Source organism: Herpailurus yagouaroundi, unplaced genomic scaffold (genome assembly GCF_014898765.1).
Source record: "Herpailurus yagouaroundi ecotype Mexico unplaced genomic scaffold, PumYag 201, whole genome shotgun sequence".
Lineage (NCBI taxonomy): Eukaryota > Metazoa > Chordata > Mammalia > Carnivora > Felidae > Herpailurus > Herpailurus yagouaroundi.
The window spans coordinates 6452480-6479454 of record NW_024412432.1 but is presented as its reverse complement, the minus strand read 5'-3'; the positions used below and the strand labels follow the sequence as shown (position 1 = coordinate 6479454).

The 26975-nt window shown below is 39.4% G+C and overlaps 2 protein-coding genes across 11 annotated transcripts in view; one reads left to right on the top strand and one right to left on the bottom strand.

Moving 5' to 3' along the window:
- Positions 1-4503: 4503 nt before the first annotated feature.
- HNRNPK (heterogeneous nuclear ribonucleoprotein K) lies at positions 4504-16910 on the bottom strand. Of its 9 annotated transcripts, none has more exons than XM_040450295.1 (17): positions 16796-16909; positions 14723-14799; positions 14531-14615; positions 13996-14093; positions 13264-13320; positions 11768-11811; positions 10816-10888; positions 10226-10297; positions 9613-9726; positions 9108-9236; positions 8176-8483; positions 8009-8063; positions 7613-7696; positions 7333-7348; positions 7173-7255; positions 6599-6768; positions 4504-5882 (listed from the first exon to the last, which is right to left on the bottom strand). In XM_040450295.1, the coding sequence occupies exons 3-17, from the start codon at positions 14586-14588 to the stop codon at positions 5849-5851; spliced, it is 1395 nt and encodes a 464-aa protein (XP_040306229.1). In that variant the 5' UTR covers positions 14589-14615; positions 14723-14799; positions 16796-16909; the 3' UTR covers positions 4504-5848. The 9 variants fall into 9 exon arrangements, with proteins under 9 accessions (XP_040306229.1, XP_040306236.1, XP_040306231.1 ...); XM_040450302.1 differs by having other exon boundaries at positions 4504-5822; XM_040450297.1 differs by lacking the exon at positions 16796-16909 and adding an exon at positions 16438-16532.
- Positions 16911-17030: 120 nt separating this feature from the next.
- RMI1 (RecQ mediated genome instability 1) overlaps positions 17031-26975 on the top strand; it is a 35836-nt gene continuing 25891 nt past the window's right edge. Inside the window, exons 1-2 of one of the 2 annotated variants that reach the window (XR_005783116.1) lie at positions 17031-17180; positions 22755-22815. The gene's annotated coding sequence lies outside the window, so the exon portion shown is untranslated. The remainder of the gene's footprint in view (positions 17181-22754; positions 22816-26975) is intronic. The other variant, XM_040450294.1, reaches the window with a different exon arrangement.

Genomic DNA, 26975 nt, shown 5'->3' with positions numbered 1-26975 from the left:
AAGATTTAAATTCCCAGGTCAGGCAAGCCTTGGTAAAATGCCTACTCTCTTGGTGTATAAGGACTCTCCCAAGGACCAGGATATAAACAGCTGAGAGAGAAACCTCCAAAAGCAAAGCTGGGTCCTATTAGAAAGGTCAAAGTGAAGCTGTGTTGTTTAACAAAAAGGTACATTATAATTCATTCCTATGGCTATTCAGTATCCAAATAATTGTTTGCATATGTATACTTTCAAAAACACTGCTAGCAAAATGCAGTTACTCTTTATAAAAAATTCTCATCCCTTCCAGAGAAGGAGAGAACTCAATGTCTCATTACTTACTGCATCAAAATCTGAGTCAGGGATGTCTCGGTCGTGTAAATTTCTGCTCTTGCTCCAGCTCAACTGTCTTAGATCAAGTCCCTAGAAGCAGAGCCCTGGTCAGGAATTCTTGTGCCAGTGACTCACTGGAGGAATGTTCTCAGGTGAAAGGAAGCCAGGGAAGCGAGCAAAGGAATCATGAGTGAAGCCATGATTTGGTCGCAACTGGAGATTAGTGTCAGCTTGATTCCACAGAGTTCTGGAGGCTGAATTGTACACAAAATTGGTGCCAGTTTGAAACACAGGTATGAATCAATAATCTAGATAAAGCTACCTGATCTACCAGATGAAGGCTCCAACCCAACTGAGGCTACCTCCACCTAGAACTTATGGTTTGATTGTATTTGCCTTACTTTTCTTGCCTTTTACCTCTTGACTTCTAGGGCTCTCAAATTCCCATATGCCCTCTTTCTCTATACGTTCCCATTCCCATTGATGGTAGAAAAAAACCACGTAAACTTGCCAAATTAAATGCAAGTGGAGGTCTTTTCCAGTTTTATATGGTCTAATTTAAGGGAAATAATTATTCAGTTAAAGGTCAGACCCCTTATTAGGGATTTTTTTTTTTTTTTCTAAACAGTCTTTTACCTCTACCTTTCCAAGACCTCCCAGAGGTCTTCTGGGTGCCAAGGGTATAATGTATTCTGATAATAGGAGTAAAGAGCCTTTAGCATCAAGTGGTCTCTGCTCAAGCTGAGGTGTAGGTTTGTTTGGGATCTTCTGGTGTCTGACTTCAGTTACCACTGAATGGACCGAAGCTAGTCTTAGCTGGTTTCTCAGCACTCGGCCTAGCTTTCTTCTTGACTAAGTGGTCTCATTTTGGCTTTCATCATGAATATTGACAAACCTTTGAAATTCTGCTGTCTCCATCCACCCCCTGACTAGGCTATCTTCCTTACAGCCTCTGATATGCAGTAACCTTCCTCTTCACTGTGATGACCCCATGGCAAGCCCATTAGCACTCAACTGGTGTCCCTCTTATGCCATATGGGCATCAAAGGGAATACTGTGGAGTGTGTGTGCAAATCTCAGGGTTTCTCTGTCCCAAAACATGATTGCCTCAATTTCTGCTCTGCTTTACAAGCCCATGTAGTCATGGGGATACTTTGCAGGGCTCCAAATAGTGAGGTTAAGCCTTCTCTTTCAGCTTCCTAGTCAACCTACCTGGAGTTCCTGCTTCCACTAATCACACTGGATGAACCCCTAGGGAGGTTTCTGAAGGACCTAGCTGGTACTTTCTATTCTGTTCCTGCCTAATCTCTCTTTACTATCTAAATGACTTTTGCTCTCATGAACAGCTGTCATATGCCACGCTCCCCACCCCCCTCCCCCAAACCCCACCCCCGGCCTTGGCCCGACCCCACAGACACTTTTGTTCTAAGTGAACTGGCCCTTCCCTTCCAGGAGGCCTATTCCTTAATGATAGGAGGACTTCAAGGAAGAAGGGGGAAAAGGGAGATAGGATGACTGAAAGAAAATACTTCTGAAAGGATTCTGGAAGGTTTATAGTTTTGGTGACATATTTTTTTCTCTCATAACTACAGGTGTGGGGGTTACAGGTCTGAGTTTGGGGGAGCAGGGGGCAGTGGGAGGAGCACGGATTCTGGGCAGAAAATGAGGTAAAGACTAGGAAAGTTTGAGGTCACAGGAGAGCTGGTCTATCAGTTAACCACAAGCTTGTTGCTAGTGCCTGTTACTCATTTGGCAAATGGGAACCCAAGCCTACAAAGCATTTACATCTTAGATTTTCCAACGTCCTTGACTCAAATTAGCTCCCCATTTTAAATACAGACAGATGTGAAATGTTTAATTTTCTAGGTATTCCTTTTTTCCCTGAGGTCGGATTTCTTCCCTGACTGGAAGTGCTGAAGCCTGGTTTGGGCAAATGATGGCCAGCTGTGTACACAAGCGGCATCTGCTAAGAGGTGAAAGGGATAGAATTTTGGGCTAACACAATGGGATTTCTCTAGTTTTAATTCTACAGTGTCCAAATCTGCTTGTGAATGTGTACACCTATATGTACAAACACACATTAGTTTCTGCTTTCCTAAGCACATTTTTTTTTTTTCCCCTAGTAGATGGTTACTGAACTGTCTCTCCAAAAAAATGGTTTCTAACCACTGCATCCTTAGGGCCCACCGCTGTACCTGTATACGTTGGAAACTAAATACAGTTAATGAAAAGGTATGGAAACATTACTATATATTGCTGTATTACACTGGTCTTTAAACTGTTCAGTTTGTTAAATATGCAGATTCCTGGTACCTCTCTCTGGAGATTGTGACTCAGTGGAACTGAGGTGTGGGGGTCTAAATATTTTTAACCAGCATCATTGGCGATTTTAAAGGTAGTCCTAGGAACAGTTTGAGAAATACTGATTAAGCTTTTTGTAAGTTCAGTGCCTCCATGAAGAAACAGTTCATGTCATCTCTAACTTGCCAGCAACAGGCAAACCTTAATAGGAGATGCAAAATATTTGTAATGGATTTAATTTACATTTAGCCATCAAGACTGAATCCCTTTCCAAAAAAAATCCAAAATCCAAAAAAAGCATTAGACACTTAAAATCCTACTTTGTCAACAAAATCATTTTCATTGGCCTGTGAGAGAAAATTCAAAATGTCCCTTTAGTAGCAAGCTTCACATTCGATTTGTTTGTGGAACAGTGATTCCATTTTGAGCACAAACAGAAGACACTGTAAACAAACCACTAAAATGATTAAGAGAAATATTGCTATGTTCATTTCCCTCTTCAGTCTCTAAGCATTCCAGTAGTTATCAGTGATCAAAGATTTGGAAGTTAACTACTAGATCGTTCAACAAAATTGAAATATTTTACATTACAGTCTCATTTTAAAGGCAAAATTTGAATGGCAGGGAAAGGTTTTAAAACCTTCATTCCTGAAAAACTTTGGTGCAAGCTACGATTTCCAACGTTGGCATTTTGGTAGTAACTTTCAAAATGTTAAGTTGAAAACATTTTAGGAATCTGTTTAAATTTTTAAAGCTTTAACAAATCAGCGTATGTACTAGTCACTTCTTATAAAATTGGTTCAACGTTCCATTTAAGGGAATTTTAAGCTTCATGTTTACTTCTGATAAATTTCTCAACCTAACTCAATTTCTAGCCCATATTCCAACACCATTTACAAATATGTGGCAACACAAAAGACCTCTCCCTTCCCAAGTGGCACATCCAACTTTCCAATGGCAGATATTCTCTCATCTATTTAATTTTTTGGTAGGTTTATAGGTTTAAGGTCAGAATTCTTTGTAAAAGGCAAAAGTTAAAACCCTTTCACACTAATAATCCAGGAGTAACTTTTGAATGACCAATGAGTGCTCTGAAAGCCAGTGTTCTCCAGGGATGTCCTCCTCCAGTAAGACTAACAATTTGACTAAGTAGCACCTGTTAATTTTTCTGTAGGGGAAGGGCTCATTTCAACAGAAGGTTGTACTACCCTAAACAACTCAGCATCAATCACGCATACTTAAAATACCCAAGGGGGATGCTTAAGTAACACCCATGTGGCAATACAGCCTAATTTCTCCTTTTGGGAAACTACACATGTAGCATTCAGTAGTTTTAAATGATGTTTTGACACTTATTTCAGTTATCAAGGGAATACTCAATTCCTCTCCAAACTAAAAAAGGAATGAAATTCTGCCTTTAAATGATGCTTGCATGCATACTACTTAATGTATACTCCAGAAAACCCCCCTACTTCATCTATATGTCCAAGTCTTTTTTCCTAAACCTATAAAAGCAGAATTGCATCCTTGATTGTTCTCTGTAGACTTGAACTGTTCTCATGCTTTCTAGACAGTCGGAGGTTAATAGAAATTTTTAGGAATTTATGAGCCAGGAACCATACATAGTAAGGCAGTTGTTACATTATCTGTCAGCATTTTCAATCATCAAACTAGAGCTATTTTAAAGATAAAAACCTAAGAAATCTAAAATTTCCCGTAGGCAGTGTTGAGAATAGGAAGATCTGTACAACTGGATAATCATGACTCAGCTCTCATTATGCTAGACTCCCCCTTTTAACAAATTAAGAGCTTAATCACTGGGATTTTATATTTACCACCCCTGCCAGACTTCATTTATAAATGCTAGAAACACACTTCACACAAAAAAAATATAATTTAAGATTACTGTATTTCCTTACAAGAGGAACGTTTGAACAAATTTTACAGGTAGTCAATCAACCCTTGTTCAAATTGGGCACACATCAAATCTAGCATTATGGGAGTTTTATTTATTTGGAAGTGAACTTTTAACTATCAATACAAATGCCAAGATACTACACAAAACATCCACAGGAACTTTTTTCATCTTTTTTTTTTTTTTTGAATTGTTCACAAACATTTCCTACATAATCCAACATACAACAGAGAAATGGTACATCTTTTTCCTTCAGTTTGCATACAATGGAAAAACAAGAATATATATATATTTTACAAAGTTTAACTAATAGACACTAGCAGGCTGACAGTTTGTCTATAGGTGAGAAATTATCTAATAAAAAATAATAAGAATTTATTTAGCATCAGTCACTTCCATAACCAAGTATTATTCTGATTAATAAAACTTGTTGCCATTAGGCTTCTGGCATATATTTAAACCATTACTGAATTTGTAGTATTGCTCCCCACCTCGGTTCTCCTTCACAATTACTAACATAGAAAACTGTTGCAGAGTAGGGGCAAGCATTTGCAAAAACAAACAAAAAATCCCCAGCTTATTATAAGCATGAATGTGTATGACAAAATTTCTTTCCAAGCAATGGACTTTCAAATCATCAAGAAATCACCAGAATGGAATTTGCCAAGATATTATGCCTAAGTGCAAGAAGAGATGCATTTATTTATATCCAACAGAGGAGCTGAAAATCAAACTTAGTGTTTAGTTTGGGGTGGGTTTGGGAATCCAGCCATTTGAAAAATGACTGTCTTAAAAAAAATGACCACCAAAAATAGGTTCACTAAATTTATTTTAAAAATCATAAAACGTTTCTTACAAAAGAGCATTACATTCTGCACACTGCTCTGAATAGATGCCAGGGACATATGGACTATTATTGTTACTTTTCCTCCCTGTCCCACCCCCCAAAATGTTACAGTGACCACAAAGCAAAGTGTTCACAATAATTACATGGGGGGAATATTTTTCCTTTAAACCACCAACAATGAACAAAAATTAAAATTCACTCACTCTGCTGCTGTTTCAAAATTTCAATGTTAGTTTTTGCACGCCCTTCCCCCCCCCACCCTGTTTGTAAGGAACTAAAACATTACATCTGGTGAACAGCAAAGATTTCACTACACCTCAAATGCAGAACACCTATGAAGCAGAGGAATGTTGGCTTTTTAAACAGAAGCAGATAAAAAAAAAAAGATGCAGGACTCCTTCAGTTCTTCACTAGTCTTAGAAAAACTTTCCAGAATACTGCTTCACACTATAAAAAAGAAAAAATATCTTGCATTAGAATCCTTCAACATCTGCATACTGCTTCACACTATAAAAGAAAAGAAAAAAAAGTACGAATTAGAATTTTTGTTCGTAACATCTTAATCAACATTAAGACAATTTCAATGCTAAATTAAAATGATAAACATGTCCATTACAATTAGAAGAATTAAAACATTAGCAATTACAAAATTAGAGCAATGTAAAATTCAAGAAAAATGATTAATAGTAAATCAGACATTAGTAGAGCAGAATTAGGAAAATGAAATTAAAAGTTGTTAATATTTGGTAGAGAAGACAAAGAAATGCCAGTAAGGTGTGAAATGCTGCGTTTTACAGCACCAATCATTTGTCCTGTAGAGGCATGGCCTGTGCCATATGGCAGACTGTGATTTGTTGTCGATTTAGTTATCTAAAAACAACAAAATCACTAGTCTTCCACACAGAACTAGACCAACATCCACTGAATCTTCTACATTTTCTACAGGCTCTGTATAATTTATAACAAGTGGTTTTGGCAGCAGTTTTCACCAGAGAAATGAGAAGTTTGCTTGGTTAAGGCTTCTTCCAGCAAGATTAGTATTGAATGTCTTCATTTTTAGTAAGAAAGCAGAAGAAAATTAAAGCAAAGCTATTAGAATGTTTAGAAGTTAGGTCCCCAAAAGGTTGAGACACCATGGCTTCTAAAAGAAAAATCAATTGAGAAGAAGGCTTTTTAAAGTTTTAGTATGTACTAGGCTAGCACAAAGCTAAACTCAAACTGACCTGTTCTGCAGCAAATACTGTGCATTCTGTATCTGGTCCTGTGTTCCTGTAATGGTAATGATCCGATCTTCGGACCCTTCTAAAGGTTCATCAATTTTGATCGAAGCTCCTGACTCATGACGGATTTGTTTAATCCGCTGACCACCTTTGCCAATAATAGATCCAGCCAACTGAAAAGATTTTAAAAACAAGTGTTTATGATATACTTTCAAAGTAACCATATTACCTGTATTTTCAATGAATATCAAGAGTACTAACTTTGCACAGTTTATTCTAAGATTACTTAAGGCCCTCTAACCAATCAAGGTTTGAATTATAATGTTATTTACACAGCACACATCAACACTTCCTTTAATAAACAAATCAAGGGCTTCAAAACCCTCAGCTTTTAAAAACAGTGCAAGACTCAAGCCGGAGAAAGACACCTCACTGAAGTCTGTAAAACCCAATTTTAATCCTAAAATACAGTATTTTTATTAAGACCTTTTATTAAAAGTCAGGACACTAAAGAAAAAGACTCATTAAACGTTCCTTGTTAACATTACAAGAATGTAAGAATTCAAAGAATACTCACATCTTTGGGAATAGTTACTTGTGTAGTAATAATAGGTCCACCAAGATCACCATATGAGCCACGACCCCCTGCATAGGAATAATCTGATTTAAATAATGAGCATTAAGTTCATTTAGAAAGCATGAAATAATGTTTTGATTTCACAAAGGAAAAAACTTACCATATCCGGAGCCACCCTAAAAATGGAAAGAAAAAATAAAAAATTACTTTGCCTTCAAAACTACCCTTCAGGTATTTTAATATTCCTAAAATCTTAGTTTAGGAAACTAGAGTCCTCCCATATTCTCCCTAGGTTTTAGAAGACAATCCTTGGGGAAGAAAACACTTCAGGTACATAGCACAAAAACAAACACATTACAGGAGGGAAAAACACTTACTGGCAAGGAGGTAAACATTTTAAGTTATTATTGACATGAATGCAAACACCCATGATACTCAACCTGTGGTTCATATGCCATTTGCCATTCTGATGGGCTCCATGTATCTATCGCAGAGTCCCAAGTTTCATCAGCACTGAAACCAACCTGTGTCAGAGATAGAACTTGTTAATATAACCTGGACTATGTATTTCAGCCATTTTATAAGGTTCATTTCTATTTCACTTCACTCAAATATTTATTAGCACCAATCATACATTGTGGGGAAACAAAAATGGCTCAAAAAAGTCTTAATATTTCAACAAACAACTGACAGTGATTTAACTAGTTATCTACCAAGTCCACTGGTAAAGCAAGCTTTTCAATTAACAATCATCTTCAACAAACTGTCAACTACTTGACTTTAAAACCCTTTACAGGCCCTCACATATACATTGATGATAAATGAAGAGTTCTTACCATGCCGTCATAGCGGTCTCCAGGTCTTCCTCTTCTGTCATAGGCCATTAGATCTCTGCAAGCACAGTACGTGTTGTAATCTCAGTACATGTCACACGCAACAAAAATCTATCTACCCATCAAATGTAGCCGGTTGTAAGTTAACTGTGTGGATGTAATAAACTTACCCCCCTCTAGGTGGTGGCGGAGGAGGAAGAGGAAGATTCCGAGCTCTGCTACCACCCCGGCCACCTCGTCCGGGAGGCGGTGGAGGAGGTCCTCGACGAGGGCTCATGTCGTCATAATCTCTTCTAGATGGAGGCATAGGACGCCCACCCCGACCAGGAGGCATTCTATCAAAACCGCCTCTCCCCCGCATGGGAAATCCCACAGGACGTCCACGGCGGTCATCAAACATCATTGTAAAACCACCATAATCGTAGGTTTCATCGTAAAAATTGGGATCGTAAGGCTGTGCACGTCCTTTGATGGGAGACTAAAACAAAAATGTAACAACGTTAGAGAAAAGAACAAGGAAAAGAAACTTGTTTCATACTAAATGTTAACAAGCCAAACATTTCAAGTCCCTTATTTCTCCGCAGAGGTAATTGGGATAGGAGAAAGCAATCAGGCAAAAGGTTAATAGGAGGAAAGAAAGTATTTAAAAAAAAAAGCAGTATTTTTGGTGAGTCTGAAAATTTTACTGGCTTGTGGGGGAAGAAGCAGCAGCCTTTTACCCTCAGATCTCAAGGAAGAGAACACAAAACCCCACCCACACATTTCACAATGGGGTCTTTAAAGGAAAAAAAAAAAAAAACATCTCAAGGGCTGAAGGGATCAGTATCCTGGGTAAGCCTCTAACTCATGCTGAAGGACGTCAGTTGGGAAGCTATGCAACGTAGTACTAGTACTATAAAAACTACTTGAAGGACCAAAAATTATTAAAATTCTCACCAATAATCAAATAACCACCATCTCAAAAAACTTTTAAATTAAAATATCCAAAAAACAAGAAAACCCCAATGGGTAAAGGCATTAAGACAAAAGCCCTTTGTCTAAACATTGTGACACTACTTTAGAATAAAAATTTGTTGCACAGAATTGAATGTAAATGAAGTACCTCCGAAATAAGATCAAGGATGATCTTGATGCACTCTACAACCCTATCAGGTTTTCCTCCAATAAGAACGACTCTGTCAGTGGAATGAGGACAGCATTCCTGGAAAAGCTTGATTGTTGTCTGTGTGTTCTGGAATAAGTATATAGTAAAGGGAAGCATTAATTAGAAGACATTTAAAAATACATGAAATACACCAAAAAAAAAAAAAAAAATCCTAGGTTCAGAGAAATTTACATTCATATTCAGTACCCCCCCCACCTGACCATATAAAAACACTGTTAAATAGCTCTAGGACCTTGCCAGTGTATAAAAATTTTGGCAAAAAACTCGCCCAAGCATGTCCAGGCCATTGTATTTTAAAAGCAAACTGCATGAACAAAGAAGTGATAAGGAATCTTAGGGAGGGAGGTCAAATGGGGGAAGGAGAGAAGTCCACTGATCCAACTGTGTATGAACAACTATTCTCTAGTATACAGTAGGAGAAGAAAACAAACAGTGCCTTTACCTCTCGAAGTTCTTTGATTTTAGCACCTTTGACCCCAATAATGCCTCCTGCCAGACTCTGATGAATCAACAGTCTCAACTCGCAGTCAAAGTCGCTTCCTTTATAGTGTTGGTACTGCAGAGGGAGAGTTATAAGATTTTAGTCCCAAATCAAAGAATCCCCAATACACACTTATCTGCTATAAGCATGACAATATACTGTTGCAGTGAGCAACCTGAATTTATATTTCAATAACTTTACCAGTTATGTGCTTATTATCCTCAATAGCCAGGCCCAAAAAGGACATTCTGCACCACCTTAAAAAACTATTTTATTTTCAGGTCCTGCAACACCATACCCACACTGCAGCCATTTAGCATGTCGCTGTTACCACAAAATTATTATTAACATTCAAATAACACCATAATAAAAATGACTGCAAAGCACTTTGCAAATGTAGTTAATTCCCACTGCAGCATGGAGCAGGGTCAACAGTGAGTTGTAAGACCATTCATTTCTCTTGTTTTTAAGCCTTTTTCTATAGAGACGGGATAAGTACACTATGTTAAAAATAAAATTGATCCTATGGGCCAGGCTCCATACTTCAGTGGGGTTCAATGGCACTATGACATACATTTAAGCATTCCACAGCATCAGATTCGAGCGGGAGCTGGCTGGTTGCAGTGGGTGATGGCAACTGCAGGCCCTGAAAGTAGAAAAATAAGAGTAATAGGTTAAGTGTCTAGTGTGATCAGGCTATTGTCGCATATATTGGTAAAGCTACTACAACATATTTCATATCTATACCATTAAATTCTTAAGAATCAAAGAGTAACTTTTTTCTATATATCCAATAAACAGATGAATATATAAAATTAAAAAAATCTAACACAGTCCTTTCCAACACAGCCCCCACAATCAATATTCTACCTTAAAAAACACCTCTTCTAGGACTAGAGCCCATAAAATACATGCTACACCCATATGCAAGACCACAGGTAGTTCGTATTTACTCTGGAGTGGCCAGACTACATTTTTTTTTTCCAGATTACATTTTAAAACACACACATGGAGTAGTAACCATGCACATTATGTAGCAGTTTATATGTCGCTGCTACAAACTGTCACAGCCACTGTCTCTCCACCTCCCCTATTAAGCCCCAATAAAACATTTTAAATATTCCCCCCTCAATTGCCAAATACATTAAAAAAAAGAGAGCCTACCTCTTCCAAGGTAGGGATGATTTTCTTCAGAATTTCTCCAATTGTTTCAATATCAGCACTGATACTCAATATGCTGTCAAACATCACAAATACCAGATAGTACAAAAAAGGTGGAAAAGAAAAAATGAGTTTTGTGTTCATCATCAGTAGTCATACAAACTTTCACAGAGAAGTAACATACAATTATTTAATCTCCCCATTTAAAGTAGCCTATTTATAGGTTTTTCACATGCATTTTGTTTTATGCCCAATACAGACATGATAACAATATTAGGAGACTTGCAGAGAGACAGAGAGAATGGGCTCTTGGAAGGGCTCAGATTAAGTGGGCAATAAATTGACCAGAACTGAAGCAGAGTTGAATATTTATGTTCCCCGCCACCACTAAGTTAATTAAGGATACCCTCGCTGTTACATTGGTAAAACTGGCACACCTTCTCTTAGGCAAAAGTGGGGGAATATGCAAGTGGTGAACATTATATCTGGAGTAAGGTTATGGATACCAGTTAGAAATTAGATCACTAATGGGCTCTGCAAGAAAACAAATACAAATGCGAGACAAAACAAAGACAACACAAATGAGAAGTGAAGGAAAGTGAACCAGAGTTAGCATTTCATCAGAAAAAATTATGAACAGGCAATGTTGGGAAGCAAGGTGGGCCACAAAGACAGAGCGAGAGACTATTTTGGTAACAATTTGATTTACAATGCAGCAAATATGCAACACTTGAAGCTGTGCTCCTTCCATCGAAATAAAATTAGTGGATCGTTTGGGTGGGCAACTCACGGTAAAAGTTCAGTGACAAAAAGACTTAATGGGGAAAATAAGACAGAAACTTGAAAAACAATACACCGTCTAAAGGGGATACTATTTAATTATATAAAAGGCAGGTAATAAAATACATTTCTCTCTTTCTAATCAGGCAGTGAGGCATAAACTGTTGGGACATACCGCTCGGGGCCACTGCTGTCTGGGACTGAAACACTGGCATTGTACTGCATTGGTCATTGGCGTTCGTGGATGTTGGCATTGGGCATGGGCATTCAATCAGAAGTTGTCAAGTATGGTACCCGTTTGGCAACGAGCACATTTTTGGGCATAGCCAACCAGGGTTTTCACATGGGCGTTCAGGGGCGGATGGGCCAACGTCATGGTGGGCAACGCAGGGGTAAGTCGATCCAGTACATGGGCAACGGAGATATATGGCCAAAAAAACAAGGAGAGGGAAAAGGGGGAAAAGCAATAAATTTTAATTTAATACAAACTATACTCATACTCTCAATTAATGAAACAAGCTTAAGTTGTTCTGAAGACTAACACAATAATGGACTTCTCTAAATCTGACTGTGGCTTAACATTTAAGGACCTTAAATGATGGTACTAGCTATTTTTTTTTTTCTTTTTAACAAACGATGTTTCAGTAGCAGGCTGGCTCATGAGGGTAGACACAAAACCTGTCATGACTCAGTTTACTAAAATTCTTGAGGAAATGGGGAAATTGATAACCCAGATAATTATATAGAACATCTGGATTAAGAGGAGAGAGGTTTGTAAAAGACAAAACAAAAATTCCCACACCACCAAAAACCCTATCTCTTAAAAGACCAGTTTGGTTTCCTGGAGGTTTAAAACGCATTCCTAGATCCTAGCAGGCAAGTTTGTAAAATTTAAAACAAATTTTCAAGTTCAGTTTACAGGAGGAACATACAAAGATCTGCGACCAAGAGAGAAATGAAATACTATCAAATAAGTATTCAACACAAAGTTATTATTTGCCTCAACTTTAGCAAAGAAACATTAAGAGTGTGTACACTATGAGAAAAAAATTTAGGAATTTTGGTGTAGCCAAGTCCTATAAATATGCTCGCTTCTGGTGATACCAACATTTAATGTGTCTAATCACAAGAGTCAACCCACTATAAAATATGAAGACTCAAACAAATCATTGGCATTGACAAATGGTTTCCCAATTATAAGATTAAGCGTCTATTCTTTACCCATATTTAAATCATGCAACCTCAACATTAATCTCTTTGTGCTCCATGTGCAAGCTGTTAAACAGATGGACGATTAAAAAATAAAAATTTCGGAGTTTAATCAGCCACCTGCAATGGTTTTTGTAATACTGTAATTGATTCACACACGGTAACTAGTGCAATTAAGGGTTTTTACACTGTCGTTATTTCTAATTAAAATGTTATCTTGAAGTGAATAATTTGGTGTAAAGTTATCAGAAAGGGAAGAGGTTTAATACAGATCCCCCCTCCCCAAACTCAATCTGTGCTTTGTTATATCAGGAATGGCAAACCTTGAAATCAACTATGTATTCAATTATTACAAATGGCTTGTATCTAGACTATTGAATGATTTCTATGATGCAAATCTTTAAATTCCTACAAACACATAAATTGAAGCTGCTTGTGTAGTTTAAACTCTTTAATACTTACGTCTGTACGGAGAGCCTTAATATTCTTGCCTCCTTTTCCAATCACTGCCCCAGCATTCTGGAGAAGACATAAACACAAGAAATTTACTTTCCCTTATATCAACAGGTCTTCCTATGCTTTTAAAACTGCAACCAAACCCTTCCACCCCCACAAAAAACAAAAACCCTAACAAAACTCTAACCTCCCCTTTTTGGTTATAGAGCTGAAAATCTATCTGGGTATCAAAATCAAAATCATGAAAAAAAAAAATCGAGAGTCTATTGAGTTTTGGGGATGAAAACACTAAGACAGCTTTGCAATATTAAGCATGCCAAAAATACAGAGCGTGAAAATTATGTACTGATTAACTTTATGGTATCATTCCGAAAAAGGTAATTTAAATACACTAGGTACCTTCACATTGTGATGTGATAATGCCCATCAAGTCAACTGCCAGCTAGGATATTTTCCCCACAATGCAATCAAGGTATAATCTTTAATCCATTAATGCTTTAATCATCACCTATACCCTTTCTCCTACTTTTACTCATAGCGTCACTGTATTAAGGGCTTTCATTTTAATTGTCATCCAAATAACACGGTTTACCAATCTGTTTAAAAAGAGCCACACACATCTTTTACATTCCTTAATCTTTAAGGCTCAGGATGCTTCCCAGAGGGCCAAACCAGAACTTATTTTAATTTCTACTTTAGTAAGAACTACTTTAAGATTTTCAAGAGTAAAATTTATACCTTGCTCTGAAGCAGAATACGTAGTTCAACCATCTCATCAGTGTTTCTAGATCTTTTAAAAGCTTGCTCCTCTTCCATATCTTCTGCAGGGCGTTTACCTAGAAATTAACAGTTCAGATGTCAAAGAAAGCACCAGTTATCAACAAGAAAAAGCCCCTTTAATCCAATTACATTTTAGTTTTAACCCACAGGACAGAGAAAGCAACTCCGTTCTGTTTGGAGATTTGTTGCTAACTGAAAAGGCCAAAGCCGCTCACATTCTAACTTTTAATTATGAATCAAAGCACGTTCCCTTCCAAAAAACTTTCTAAACACAAAACAATGAAAGGGACAAAATAATTCAAGGGATTAAAAGTTGTAAAACGCAAAGAAAAATATTTTTTGTTGTCTTTATCTTAAGTTTACCGTCAACAACACAAAAGACAGTTGCATATAGTTCCTAAGTAGAAGAAAACTGACAGGGATGTCACACTAAACCGTTCTAAATAATGAAACAGAATAGAAAACACAAAAATTGCTAAAAATGTGTTCTCACCAAATTCACCATTGGTTTCAGTGTTGGGGAAGGTTTCCTCTGGCTGTTCAGTTTCCATTTTCTTGAATTAAATGGACACACCAATCTGTTGAAAAATAAAGAGGCTAGTACATTTGGTTTATTGGAAAGTAAGCTTTGTGTCTCGCTAAATAAAAGAAAAGGCAAAGAAATGACTCTGCTTCTAGAACGTACCAGGTATTATATATCCTTGCAGAGCAGAACTGAAGTGTTCTGGGCGGGACCAACTGACACCCTAGTGCTGCAGTAGCCTATAAAAACCAACATAAATCAGTTTTGCTTTTTGGTTGCTCATTACTAAATACTAATGAACAGTGATCTGAATACAAATAAACTAAAGAGCTCTTTCTATAACTTGTTTTAGGGTCTTACACTCTCAAGTGAGTGTAAGCCTTAGGAAAAAAAAGTAACCAAAGGACTCTGATTTTTTTGCAAAAGGGAAACCACGAATTTTTAGCCATTGGACTGAGTCCCACCACGGCAACTAATGGTTTTATACAATAAATACAGAAACGACAAAGACCTGTAAGAAGCTCAGACTCTCAATTTTGTCCCCAAGGGTATAAATTTATAGGTACACAAAATTGATTATACTGGAATTTTAAATTGCTCGTGGGTCTCTTCCCATTGCTGACTTGAAAGGCCATTCTCTGAACTCTCTAAAGTTTACAAGCGAAGGCAAATTCAAGCTATATCCAACAATCAGGTCAAAATACCGGAAAATTAAATCTTAAAAAAAAAAAAAACCTATAGGGAGCAGACCCAAACCGCCAGCACTGCTCTATTACTCAAATAGCTAATGGAACCCCAGAACGCTAATACTGGCCCCATAGAAATAATTGAAGTTAGGTTAAAACTCTCTGCATCGTAACAATTATTTCTTTAATGTCAGCGTGATAGGACCGCAAGTCGCCTTTCACCAGCCCTCACAGGACTAGCAGAAAAGAAATAGTCAAGTGGCTTCTGCCAGACAGCCTAAAGCTAAAACTCGAGGATACGTTTTATGCCTTTCATTCTTCCATAACATTTGTCAATAAGCTTCTCTTTTAACGATTAACTGAAACGCTATCCTTACGGCCCATCCTTCAGCTAAGCGTTGGAGTATGCTAGAAAATTTAGATAAAAACGTTGCCGCGGTTCATCGGTCAAGTCTTTCAGTCACCGTTCCTCAGACCGTGAAAACCACTAATTACGGGCGCGACTAGCCGAACACAAACATGCTCCCCCCCCGCCGCCCCGCACGATACCGGGGATCCGCAACGGCCGAGTAACAGGAGTCGAATAAGCCGAAGGCGAGACCAGAAGCGCCGCGCCGCGCCGCTCCTCACCCGGACCCGACAGGAAATGGCGGCCCGCGTAATGGCGACTACGTGCTACTAGGCGGAGCCGAGCGCGGACCCCCTCCCCCACCCACCACGCGGTCCCGAGATCTCATCCCCCGCACCCTCCCCCCACCGCGGGAGAGACAAAGCAACGGAGGCAGCCTCGACCGTCCCATCTCCCCCGCTCCAGCTCCGAGCCTGGGGCCGGGAGGGCCGAAGTGCGGGGGGCCCACACAAAGAGAGCGGCGGCATTCTCCACCGCCCTCGGGTCCCGCCCGCCGGCCGCCTCTTCCTACACAAGATGCCTGATTTCAAGCCTGCAAAACTACAGATCATTCTACAGGCAGTTGCCTCGCAATTCCCCCCCCCCGCAACCTCTAGCACCACGACGCGGACTGCGGATACGCGCTCAGAGAAATGGCGGAGGTGGGGGGGAGGGGAAAGCGGGCAACGTTCCCTTCTGAGAAGCGGCCAACCACCAAGCAGCCCCCAAACGCCTCCCTCAAGCGGCAAACTTGGTCTCCGATCCTCGCCCCCACGCACCGTTCGCCCTGCCCCGTTCCTCACCGCGCGAGGCCGCCGTCCCTGTGCCGCCGCGCCGCCTCAGCCGGTCACAGCTAGACAGAGAACGAGCGCAGGCCCCCACCGCCTTCCCCCGCCTCCCCGCGCTCTCCTACCCCGCCGCCGAGCCCAATTGGTTGCCCGGGCTTCAGCGGTGGCGCGAGGGCAAAGCGATTGGCTCAAGGCCGCGTCAATCAAGGCGCCGAAGGAGGCGACGCCACGCCTCGCGCCGGCGCCTCCCTTCAGGTTGTGAGGCCGCTAAGGGCCCGAGAAAAGCCGGGCTTGGGAGAAGTCAACGCAATCTTTAGGGAGGCCAAACCCCTGCCTGAATCTATAATACCCTAGCGCCGAAAACCCCAATTACCTATAGGCCGCAAAAAAGCGGGACGTAGGCAAGACGTCGAGGTTGCAGCAGCAGAGAAACAGGGAATAATGGCGTCTGCAGTGCTTTCGCCTGGAGCGCCCTCCTCCTTTCTCGTTCGCGCACTCACTAGAGGCAGAGGAGAGGGAGGGGGGAAAACCTCTCGCGAGAACTGAAGGCTACCTCGTTCACGCGCACAGGGAGGGGGCGGGGAAGGGGCGTTTTCGGGGCCTACGGAGTCTTTTAGGTTTGGAGGAGGGGTGTGAGCGCGCGGCAAATCGGGCGGGAAGAGGCAAAAAAGGATTAGGGCGCGCACCGTAGCGGTTCCTGTTCTCACAGTCGCGCGGCCCAGGGACCGCTGTTGCGCGAGAGGAAGGCGGACGCCCAGGTCGGTGCTAGGCCCAGACGAATGCCCCCGTTTCCACAGTCCACACTCGCGTCTCCCTCCCACCCAGCACTCCCGTTCTCGCCCGGGCTGCGGGCTGCCGGGCGGGCTGCGCGGCGGTGAGTGCAGCCCGCCCGCCGCCAGCCCCCGCGGCGGAAACCCGCTGTTTGTAACGGGCCGCAGCGCCCGTCCGGAGCGGCCCGGGTCGGGTGCCTGCTGGCGGTTCGCGGCCCGCTGTCGGCTCGGACGGGAACCCAGGAAACGCGTGCCGGTCCGCTTGCCTGCGGCCGGGCGGCCTCGGAGTCCCGGAGAACTGGTCCTCTTTGCTTCCGACTCCCCGCCAGCGCTCCCGGAGATCCCAGGCGTCTTCACAGGCTTTCTGACGAGACCATTCTTTTTTCCCCGCTCTGTTCTTCCTTTCCCCCCATTTTTGTTAAATGGGACCTGTGAGAAAAGTATTCGGTAGTGTCGTCGCTGCAGTTTGTGGAAAATTTGCTGGAAGTATTACATTCTATCCCCTAAAATGAATGCGATTCGCACAATCAGTTGTAGACGTCCGCGTTCTGTTTGTTGCAGCTGTTTAAAGCTCCGACCGAGTGAGTGGCGGTGTTCCGCAGTATTAAAACCCCCCAAACCGCCTCAAATATGTCACAGATCTGGCGTATTCAAGTTTGCGCTTGCTTTGTGTTCGGTTACTTCTAAGGCCCTTGTGCCAAGCTTTGATGACTGCTTTTGTTAAGGCTCTTAAGGTCATTTCGAATCGGTGACGACCCTGGGAAATCGCCTGGCCTGGTAGTAGCCAGTCGCCACATCCTCACTCTTCTACTCTCCAGCCTTCACCCACAACCCCAAATAGGCGTCGAAGCATAAAGATGTTGTGATTTACATATAATTTTAACTCCACCATTGCAGAATACATATATGTGTATTTTGTCGTGATGAAATGTGCCGTTCCATCTTACTGTAACTTGATTTCCCTCTTGAATAATTTGCAGAATGGATGTAACCAGCACCTTTTTTGGTATGATTGCATTCATCCATGATCTTTCAGTAGCCTAATGAGGAAGAAACTCTTGCTGGAGGAGCCGAGGACTTCATGAAGCATGAACATTTACTGGCTAGGAGGATAGTTAAATACTGTTAAAAGCATAGTGTCTGCGATTGTGGAGTTTATAGAGAAGGTCTCTTTCAGTGGCCATGTAATTTTTTTAAACGCCTTCCTCCATGATGAATGTATCTTCACGAAGAGCCTTGTTGGGAGGGTAAAACTTAGTTCACATTTTGGTTTTATATTATATGGTTCAGATCTTTATTAAATATTCAACCATGAATTGATGCATGTATGTAGGGGTTGAGAACACTTGTTTTATAGAGATTTCATCTGCCAGTCAGAATTTGCAGTATTTAATTGACTGCCTTAAAACCTGGGACATTTCACTAAGACTTAAAGGGACATATAGGGGTACTGTACTAATGATACTTTCTTTCAAGCTAGTATTTCTGGTGTAATTATCAGTTTCTACCCTGATAACGTGAAGAGTGGTGAGCAGGAATGCAAATTAAACAGCCCTATCTAAGAACTTCCTTCTCCCAGTTTCACTGTCTTCTGACTGGATCTTAACTGGTGAAAGCTGTTACTTACCTTTCCTACATAGTATTGCCCGAATGGAGTTTTTTTTTTTCTTTTTCCATGTGTTTCCTCTTTATCTGTTTTAACTATTAGTTTGCTCTTGAACAGGAAAGTCTCTTTCCACCAGTTTTTCATCCTCTATTGTTTTCAACCAAACTACTGTGTTGTACTTTTGCTCATTCAAGGACTTTAGCAAGTCCTTGCCAAAGTACCCATCAAGTTGGATACATCACTGGCTCCTATCTTGTATAATTTTATGGTCATTTTGAACTCCCAGTGAATTCAGAGCTAGTATTACTTAGCCTTGGGGTTTACTTTAGATGCACTCATATAATTCAGATTGTACACTAGCCAGCTGGATGATTATTTAAAGTATAAGTACTATTTCCTAAGGTTCCCAGCTATGTGCCCTACCTTGTGCTGGCAGTTTAAAGCTTAACTACAGTCCTGCCAGTAAGTTGTGGTTATCTATTTTATGGATAAGAAAACTTAAGACTGAGAAGTTAAGGAATATGTCTGAGGTCACATAGCAGAGGTGGAATTCTCTTTTCCTATTCTCTTTTCCTTACAGTAGGTTATGGAAGATCCACGAACAGCTCCACTGATAACTTCTTCTGATTTCAGTCATTAAATATAATTTCCCCCCCTAATTTTCAGAGAATATCTTCTCAGAATTTTAAAGTTACCCTTAATGAGTTTTAAGACACTTTTATTTTTTAGATGAAGCTAGTGTAAACATGGAGTAGTTATGATTTCAACATTTGTTAGTGCTTGTAAGTCTCAGCTGTTGGTTAAATGCCACATGTGTCCAAAAGGATGGTACTTCTGCCGTTTGTTATATTTTTTTAAAAAAGGGGAATAGGTGAGGCTGACTGAAAATTAACTTATACATCAAAGATGCTTAAGTCTTTGTGATGTACGATAGGATTTTCCTACTCTGTTCTTTCCTGGTCAGTTCCTGCAGTCAAGAACTTGAATGTAGATTATTGTGTTCAGTCAAGTTCAGAGAGTATAAAGTCAGCTTTTTAGAAAACATTTTTTCATGATTATAAAATTGACAGGGATTAAGATATATATACATATATGTATGTATATATACATATATAGTTTTATACCTGGCCTTTTTCTTAATAAAATATGAACATATTTTCATGTTTTTAAACAGACCTGTAGAAATTTTTTTAAAGACTATAACCTATTTCATGGATCCAGTGTAGTGTATTTAATTCCTGCTTCTCCCCCCGCCATTGTTGAACATTTAGATTATTTCTGTTTTTTTCCACCCTATACAAATACAATGAATGATAAACACTCTAGCACTTAAGTCTGTCCTTTCTGATTGCTTTCTTAAGATTCATTTTGGAGAGAAAAAGAAGTGATCATATGGTATGCACATTCTTAATGTACAATTTAAGAAACATACCTTTCCATGTTTTTCTTTTCTTGGACAGTGATGTTCATGAGGATCACGGGCTGTTCTTTTGTGTCTGAGTGGTTGGGAAATTGTGCTCCCTAGCTCACACCTCCCCTCTAAGTTGTTTCTACCTGCAGTGACTGTGATTACTCAATTTCTCCAGAAAGAGAGGAAGGAAAACCTTAAGAATTCTGTAAAGAAGTAGATGCAAGTAATACAATTTATTAAATTATGAAGAGGCTCAGTTATTGAAACCCAGTGTAAACTTCATCATGTAGATTCCACATAATACTTTTTCCATTTAATTAAATTTTTAAATAAAAATTTCTTTCTAACATGTAGGAAAAAATCCTATTATATATAGAATCCTCTTCTTATTACAATTATGATAATATGCAGTTGGGGGGGAACTACATCCATGTTTCTGATTAGTATACCCTACACTTACTTTGCTTTTAAATGAATTCTGTGTAACAAATGTTTATTTAGCAGTCAGTTTTTCCCCAAAGTTCTTGACTTTTTGGTAAAATATTGGAATTTAGCTATGTTTGAATGCTTGCACAGGGTTAAGTATCTCATCACATTTACTTGCGTTTTATATATGTCTTGGTTATCTTTTAGGGTTTTAATCAGAATTTTTTTCTTTGCCTAGTATGGTAACATTATTATAAAATTATAGTATGTCAATTAGCTTGAGAAGTGTAGATTTAAATCCTAGAGGATAGTACTTGGAGAGAATTATTAATTAGGACTGTCACACATTAATAGAACAATTTAGTTGTGGTTCACTGAGCTGTGTTTCTCAGAATTTGTCCCAACTGTCATTTAAACGGAGTTTGTCGCTTGCCATGTTCAACAACACTAACCAGGAGGTACATGTTTGAAATAAGGAAAAAAATAAATGGATACATAAGACTTAAAATATCAGTTTGTAATTTTAAAAATTTTGAAATTGTTTTATGTGGTATTTTAGTAGTTATAGCAAAGGAAAAGTATTACTTAACCATGGCACTGTTGTTTTAAAGCTGTCATAAAGATAGATGCAGTGGGTGATGTTAAGTTTTTCTTTCACTTGACTTTGTACGTGAAATAATTTATAATGCACTAGAGGAACTTATTACTTAAATGCGATCTGAAAAAAGTCTGTTCATTATAACAGCAGTATAGTGCTCTTATAGAATGACTTTTTTATGTGTTTTATTTGTAAGTGGGATTTTGTATATAAATGAGGGACTGGCTATACTTTCCCTTTTCACATAAATCAACAGGGTCTAGCAAAAGGCATAAGAACGGAAATTAGAAGAACTTATGTTCTAGTTCTGGGCCTGCTTTGATACATGATCTTAATATGTCTTAATCTTCAAGCTTCAGTTTTATTCACTTAACTAGATGACAGAACTTACTCTATCATGTTATTTTGAGGTTTAGGTAATACTACAGATGTAAAAGTATTTTGAAAAAAGCTAAACCTCTTGCAGATAGGTTTTAACTTTTATTTTCAGCAAACCTTTATCTTTATCTCTGTTTATATAGTTGTACCTACTGGGATCCAGGATTGATGTCTCTGAAATTCATCCTTGTTCATTTCATTTCCTGTCCAGCCTTGACCTTTTCAATTCACAGCCAGGCCATCTTTCTTCCTTTCCCATTTTTTCCTTCCTTCTCCTAGAAGTAGCCATAAAATTATCTCCTGTTATTTAACAGGTTCAGCTAGAACGTGCCATTTGTGTTATATGGCTGCATGTACTGTAATAATTTTAGGGATGTATACTGTACCCAGAGTGATTTATAGTACAGAACATTCTGCAAACAACTTAATTGTAATTGTGGCATTTATGCTTGATAATTCACTTAATTTATAACTCAACTGAAAGTACTCTTTGTCCTGATTTCCGTTTACTTAATGACTATCATTACATTAATACAACACCTTTGCAAATTATACTAGGCCCATCTGCCAGTGCTGTCGTGTTTAAATTTTAGTGGAGGAAATAGGTAACTTACTGAATGAGCATACCTAAGACCCATGGATCTGGCTTAATTTTTGAGGTTAAAAAATATGACAACAGATGCAATCAAATGGCACTTTGGAATCAGGTTATGTAAGTACAATTGACTCCTGAACAGAGCTGGGATTAGGGATGCTGACCCCCACCTAGTTGAAAATCTGCTTGTAACTTTTGACTCCCCTGTAATTAGCTACCATTAACTTACTGCTGACCACAAGCTTTGCCAATAACAGAAGTAGTCAATTAGCACATATTTTGTGTACTGTATATACTGTATTTTTACAGTAAAGGAAGCTGGAGAAAATATTAAGAAAGTTTAAGAGAAAATACATTTACAGTTCTATAATTATTGGAAGAAATCTGCATAAAAATGGGCCCGCATAGTTGGAACCTGTGTTCAAGGGTCAGCTGTACAGATCTCTCTGTCTTGAAGATGTCCCTAAGCTATGGCTTCATGAAATCATGCTTGGTTTTAACATGCCTTTATTTTAATTAATTTTATATTCGATGTTATTTTGTTTTAGGTCTGTCTTTTAAGCATACAACTGGATTTGGCTTATTCATTTTGAGAGTATCTTTTAACAGGTGAGTTCATCTATATTCGTTACGATTGCTGGTATATTTAGACATGTTTCTACCATTTTATTGTTTCTATTTATGGTGGTTGGCTGTTTGTGCCTTCTGTTAGATAGTTTTCTTTGTTTTCCTCAGCTTGTTTGAAAGTTATATTTCTAGTTTTTTGGTATTTACCTTCAGTTTTTCTCATTGAGGTAGGTTAAAAAAATTTTTTTTAATGTTTATTCTTAGAGAAAGAGAACGTGAGTGGGGGAGGGGCAGAGAGAGAGAGAGACAGACAGACAGACAGAGACACGCACAGAATCTGAAGCAGGTTTCAGGCTCCGAGCTATCAGCACAGAGCCCAATATGGGGTTCAAACTTACGGAACTGCGAGATCATGACCCGAGCTGAAGTCAGACGCTTAACCGACTGAGCCACCCAGGCACCCTGAGATAATTTACGTACAGTAACATTTATGTTTTTCTTGGTGTGTATCTCTGTGTGTTTTAACAAACATAGGCATATCACCATCACTACCAAGATCATGATATAGAACAGCTTCATCACCGCCCACATTTCTTTATGCCCTTGTAGTCAGTCTTGGGCAACCATTGAACTGTTTTTTATTGCTAGTGTTGCTTTTTCCAGAATGCCATATAAATGGAATTGTATAGTCTTTGTCTGGCTTCTTTCAGTTCACATACTGCATTTGACATTTGTCCTAGTCTGTTCAGGCTGCTCTAACAAAAATACCATAAACTGGGTGGCTTGGAAACAACAGAAATTTACTTCTGTGGAGGCTGGGAAGTAAGTCCAAGATCAAGGTGTCAGCAGTTTTGGTGTCTGGTGAGGACACACTTCTGTGTTCATGGACAGCCATCTTTTCACTGTAACTTCCCATGGTGAAAGGGGCAAGGTAGCTCTGTGGTGGTGGTAGGGTGGGGAGCTCTTACGAAAGCCATAATCTCTTTCATGAGTGTTCTACCCTATGACCTAAACGCATCTCAAAGGCCCTATGCCTAATACCTTCACATTGGGCATTAGAGTTTCAGCATATGAATTTTGGTGGGGACACAGTCTATAAATAGCAACATTTGTCCATGATAGTGCATCTATTAGTAGCTTATTCATTTTTATTACTGAATAGTATTCCATTGCAATGATGTACCGTAATTTATTGATCCATTCACCAGTTGAAGGACATGTGGGTTTTAAAGCTACTATGCAGTCACACATGCTACTGTTGGGCCATGAGGCCATAAAAGCTACTGTGAACATTCACATAGAGATTTTTAATTAATGTAAGTTTTCATTGCTCTTGAGTAGATACCTAATAATGTGATTGTTGGGTTATATGGTGTGTGTTTTTCTAAGAAATTGCTTATCTGTTTCCCAAAGTGGCTGTGCTATTTTGTATTCCCACTGGCAATGTATGGAAAGTTCTAATTTTTGGTATGCTCAGTTATTTTTTACTTTAGCATTGCTAATAGATGTGTAGTATCAGCTGTGATTTTACTTTTCCATTTCCCTAATGTCTAATAATATTGAGCATCTTTTAATGTGTTTATTTGCTATCTGCATATTTTCTTTGGTGAAGTGTCTATTCAGATGTTTTATTCATGTTTGTTTTCTTTTCATTCTTTTTTTTAATGTTTAATTTTGAGAGAGAGAGAGAGTGCATGAGTGCATACGCATGAGCAGGGGAGGGACAGAGAGAGTGGGGGACAGAGTTTCTGAAGTGGGCTCTGTGCTGACTCAGCAGAGAGCCTGCTGCAGGGCTCGAACTAACAAACCATGAGATCATGACCTGAGCCAAAGTTGGAAATGTAACTGATTGAGCCACCCCGATGCCCCAAATAAGTTTGTTTTCTTACTAAATTTTAAGTATAGATTCTTCTGTATTCTGGGTACAAGTCTTTTGTCAGTTATTTCTCTCAGTCTGTGGTTTGTCGCATGTGTGTGGCTTTACATTCTTTTTTTTTTTAATTTTATTTTTTATTTTTTAAAATTTACATCCAAATTAGTTAGCATATAGTGCAACAATGATTTCAGGAGTAGATTCCTTAATGCCCCTTCCCCATTTAGCCCATACCCCCTCCCACAGCCCTTCCAGTAACCCTCAGTTCTCCATATTTATGAGTCTCTTCTGTTTTGTCCCCTTCCCTGTTTTTATATTATTTTTGTTTCCCTTCCTTTTTGTTCAACTGTTTTGTCTCTTAAAGTCCTCATATGAGTGAATTCATATGATTTTTGTCTTTTTCTGACTGATTACTTTCACTTAGCATAATACCCTCCAGTTCCATCCACGTAGTTGCAAATGGCAAGATTTCGTTCTTTTTGATCGCAGAGTAATACTCTATTGTATATATACATATATATACCATATCTTCTTTATCCGTTCATCCATCGATGGACATTTGGGCTCTTCCCATACTTCGGCTATTGTTGATAGTGCTGCTATAAACATGGGGGTGCATATGTCCCTTCGAAACAGCACGCCTGTATCCCTGTGGATAAATGCCTAGTAGTGCAATTGCTGGGTCGTAGGGTAGTTCTATTTTTAGTTTTTTGAGGAACCTCCATACTGTTTTCCAGAGTGGCTGCACCAGCTTGCATTCCCACCAGCAATGCAAAAGAGATCCTCTTTGGGGCGCCTGGGTGGCGCAGTCGGTTAATTGTCCGACTTCAGCCAGGTCACGATCTCGCGGTCCGTGAGTTCGAGCCCCGCGTCGGGCTCTGGGCTGATGGCTCAGAGCCTGGAGCCTGTTTCCGATTCTGTGTCTCCCTCTCTCTCTGCCCCTCCCCCGTTCATGCTCTGTCTCTCTCTGTCCCAAAAATAAATAAACGTCGGAAAAAAAAAAAAAAAAAAAAGAGATCCTCTTTCTCCGCATCCTCGCCAACATCTGTTGTTGCCTGAGTTGTTAATGTTAGCCATTCTGACAGGTGTAAGGTGGCATCTCATTGTAGTTTTGATTTGTATTTTCCTGATGATGAGTGATGTTGAGCATTTTTTCATGTGTCGCTTGGCCATCTGGATGTCTTTGGAGAAGTGTCTATTCATGTCTTTTGCCCATTTCTTCACTGGATTATTTGTTTTTTGGGTGTTGAGTTTGATAAGGCTTTTTATTCCTTTTTTTATTAAAAAAATTTTTTTAAATGTTTTTATTTATTTTTGAAGGAGAGAGAGAGAGACAGAGCATGAGTGGGGGAGGAGTAGAGAGAGAGGGAGACACAGAATCCAAAGCAGGCTCCAGGCTCTGAGCTGTCAGCACAGAGCCCGATGCGGGGCTTGAACTCATGAACCATGAGATCATGACCTGAGCTGAAGTCAGATGCTCAACCAGCTGAGCCACCCAGGTACCCCGGTAAGGCTTTATATTCCTTACGGTGTTTTTCACAGAGCAGAATTTTAAAATTTTGATAAAGCCCAATTCATTAATTTCTTTTATGAATTATAGTTTTGTTGTTGTCCCCAAGAAAACTTTTTTAAAAGTATATTTACTCTAAGAAAGAGAGCACAAGTGGGGAAGGGGCAGAAAGAGAGGTAAAGAGAGAGAATCCCAAGCAGGCTCTGCACTGACAGTGCAAAGCCCAATGCGGAGCTTGAACTCACAAGTTGTGAGATCATGACCTGTGCAGAAGACACTTGCTTAACTGACTGAGCCACCCAGCCACCCATCCCTAAGAAAACTTCTAAGAAACCAAGGTCACAAAGATTTTGTCTTAACTTTTCTCATAGCTTTTCTATAGTTTTAGTTTTCATATTTAGGTCAATGATTCATTTAGAGTTAATTTTTATATATAGTGTGAGGTATTGGTTGAGGTTTGTATTTTTGCATATGAATTGTCCAGTTGTTTCATCACCAGTTGTTCAAAAGACTATCCTGTTTCCATTGAATTGTCACTGCAACTTTGTAGAAAACCAATTGACCATATTGTGTGTGGGTCTATATCTAGACTGTCTTGTCTTTCCATTAATTTCTGTGTTAATCCTTTTGCCAATACCTTCCTGTCTTGATTATGACGTTTTATACCAAGTCTTGAGATCAGATAGTGTGAGTCCTTCAACTTCGTTTTTTGTTTTCAAAATTATCTTGACTATTCCAGTTCCTTTGCCTTTCCTTAGGAATTTTAGACTTAGCTTGTCATTTTTTACAAAAAACAGATGTTGGGATTTTGAATGGAAT

Excerpts from the sequence above, each read along its gene's own strand:
- HNRNPK (XM_040450299.1), bottom strand. The coding sequence starts at position 14,588 with ATGGAAACTGAACAGCCAGAGGAAACCTTCCCCAACACTGAAACCAAT. Across the intron at positions 9,727-10,225 it reads ATGCTGTGGAATGCTTAAAT|TACCAACACTATAAAGGAAG; the intron begins GTATGTCATAGT and ends CTCCCTCTGCAG. Across the intron at positions 8,484-9,107 it reads TCCTTGATCTTATTTCGGAG|TCTCCCATCAAAGGACGTGC; the intron begins GTACTTCATTTA and ends TTTTTGTTTTAG.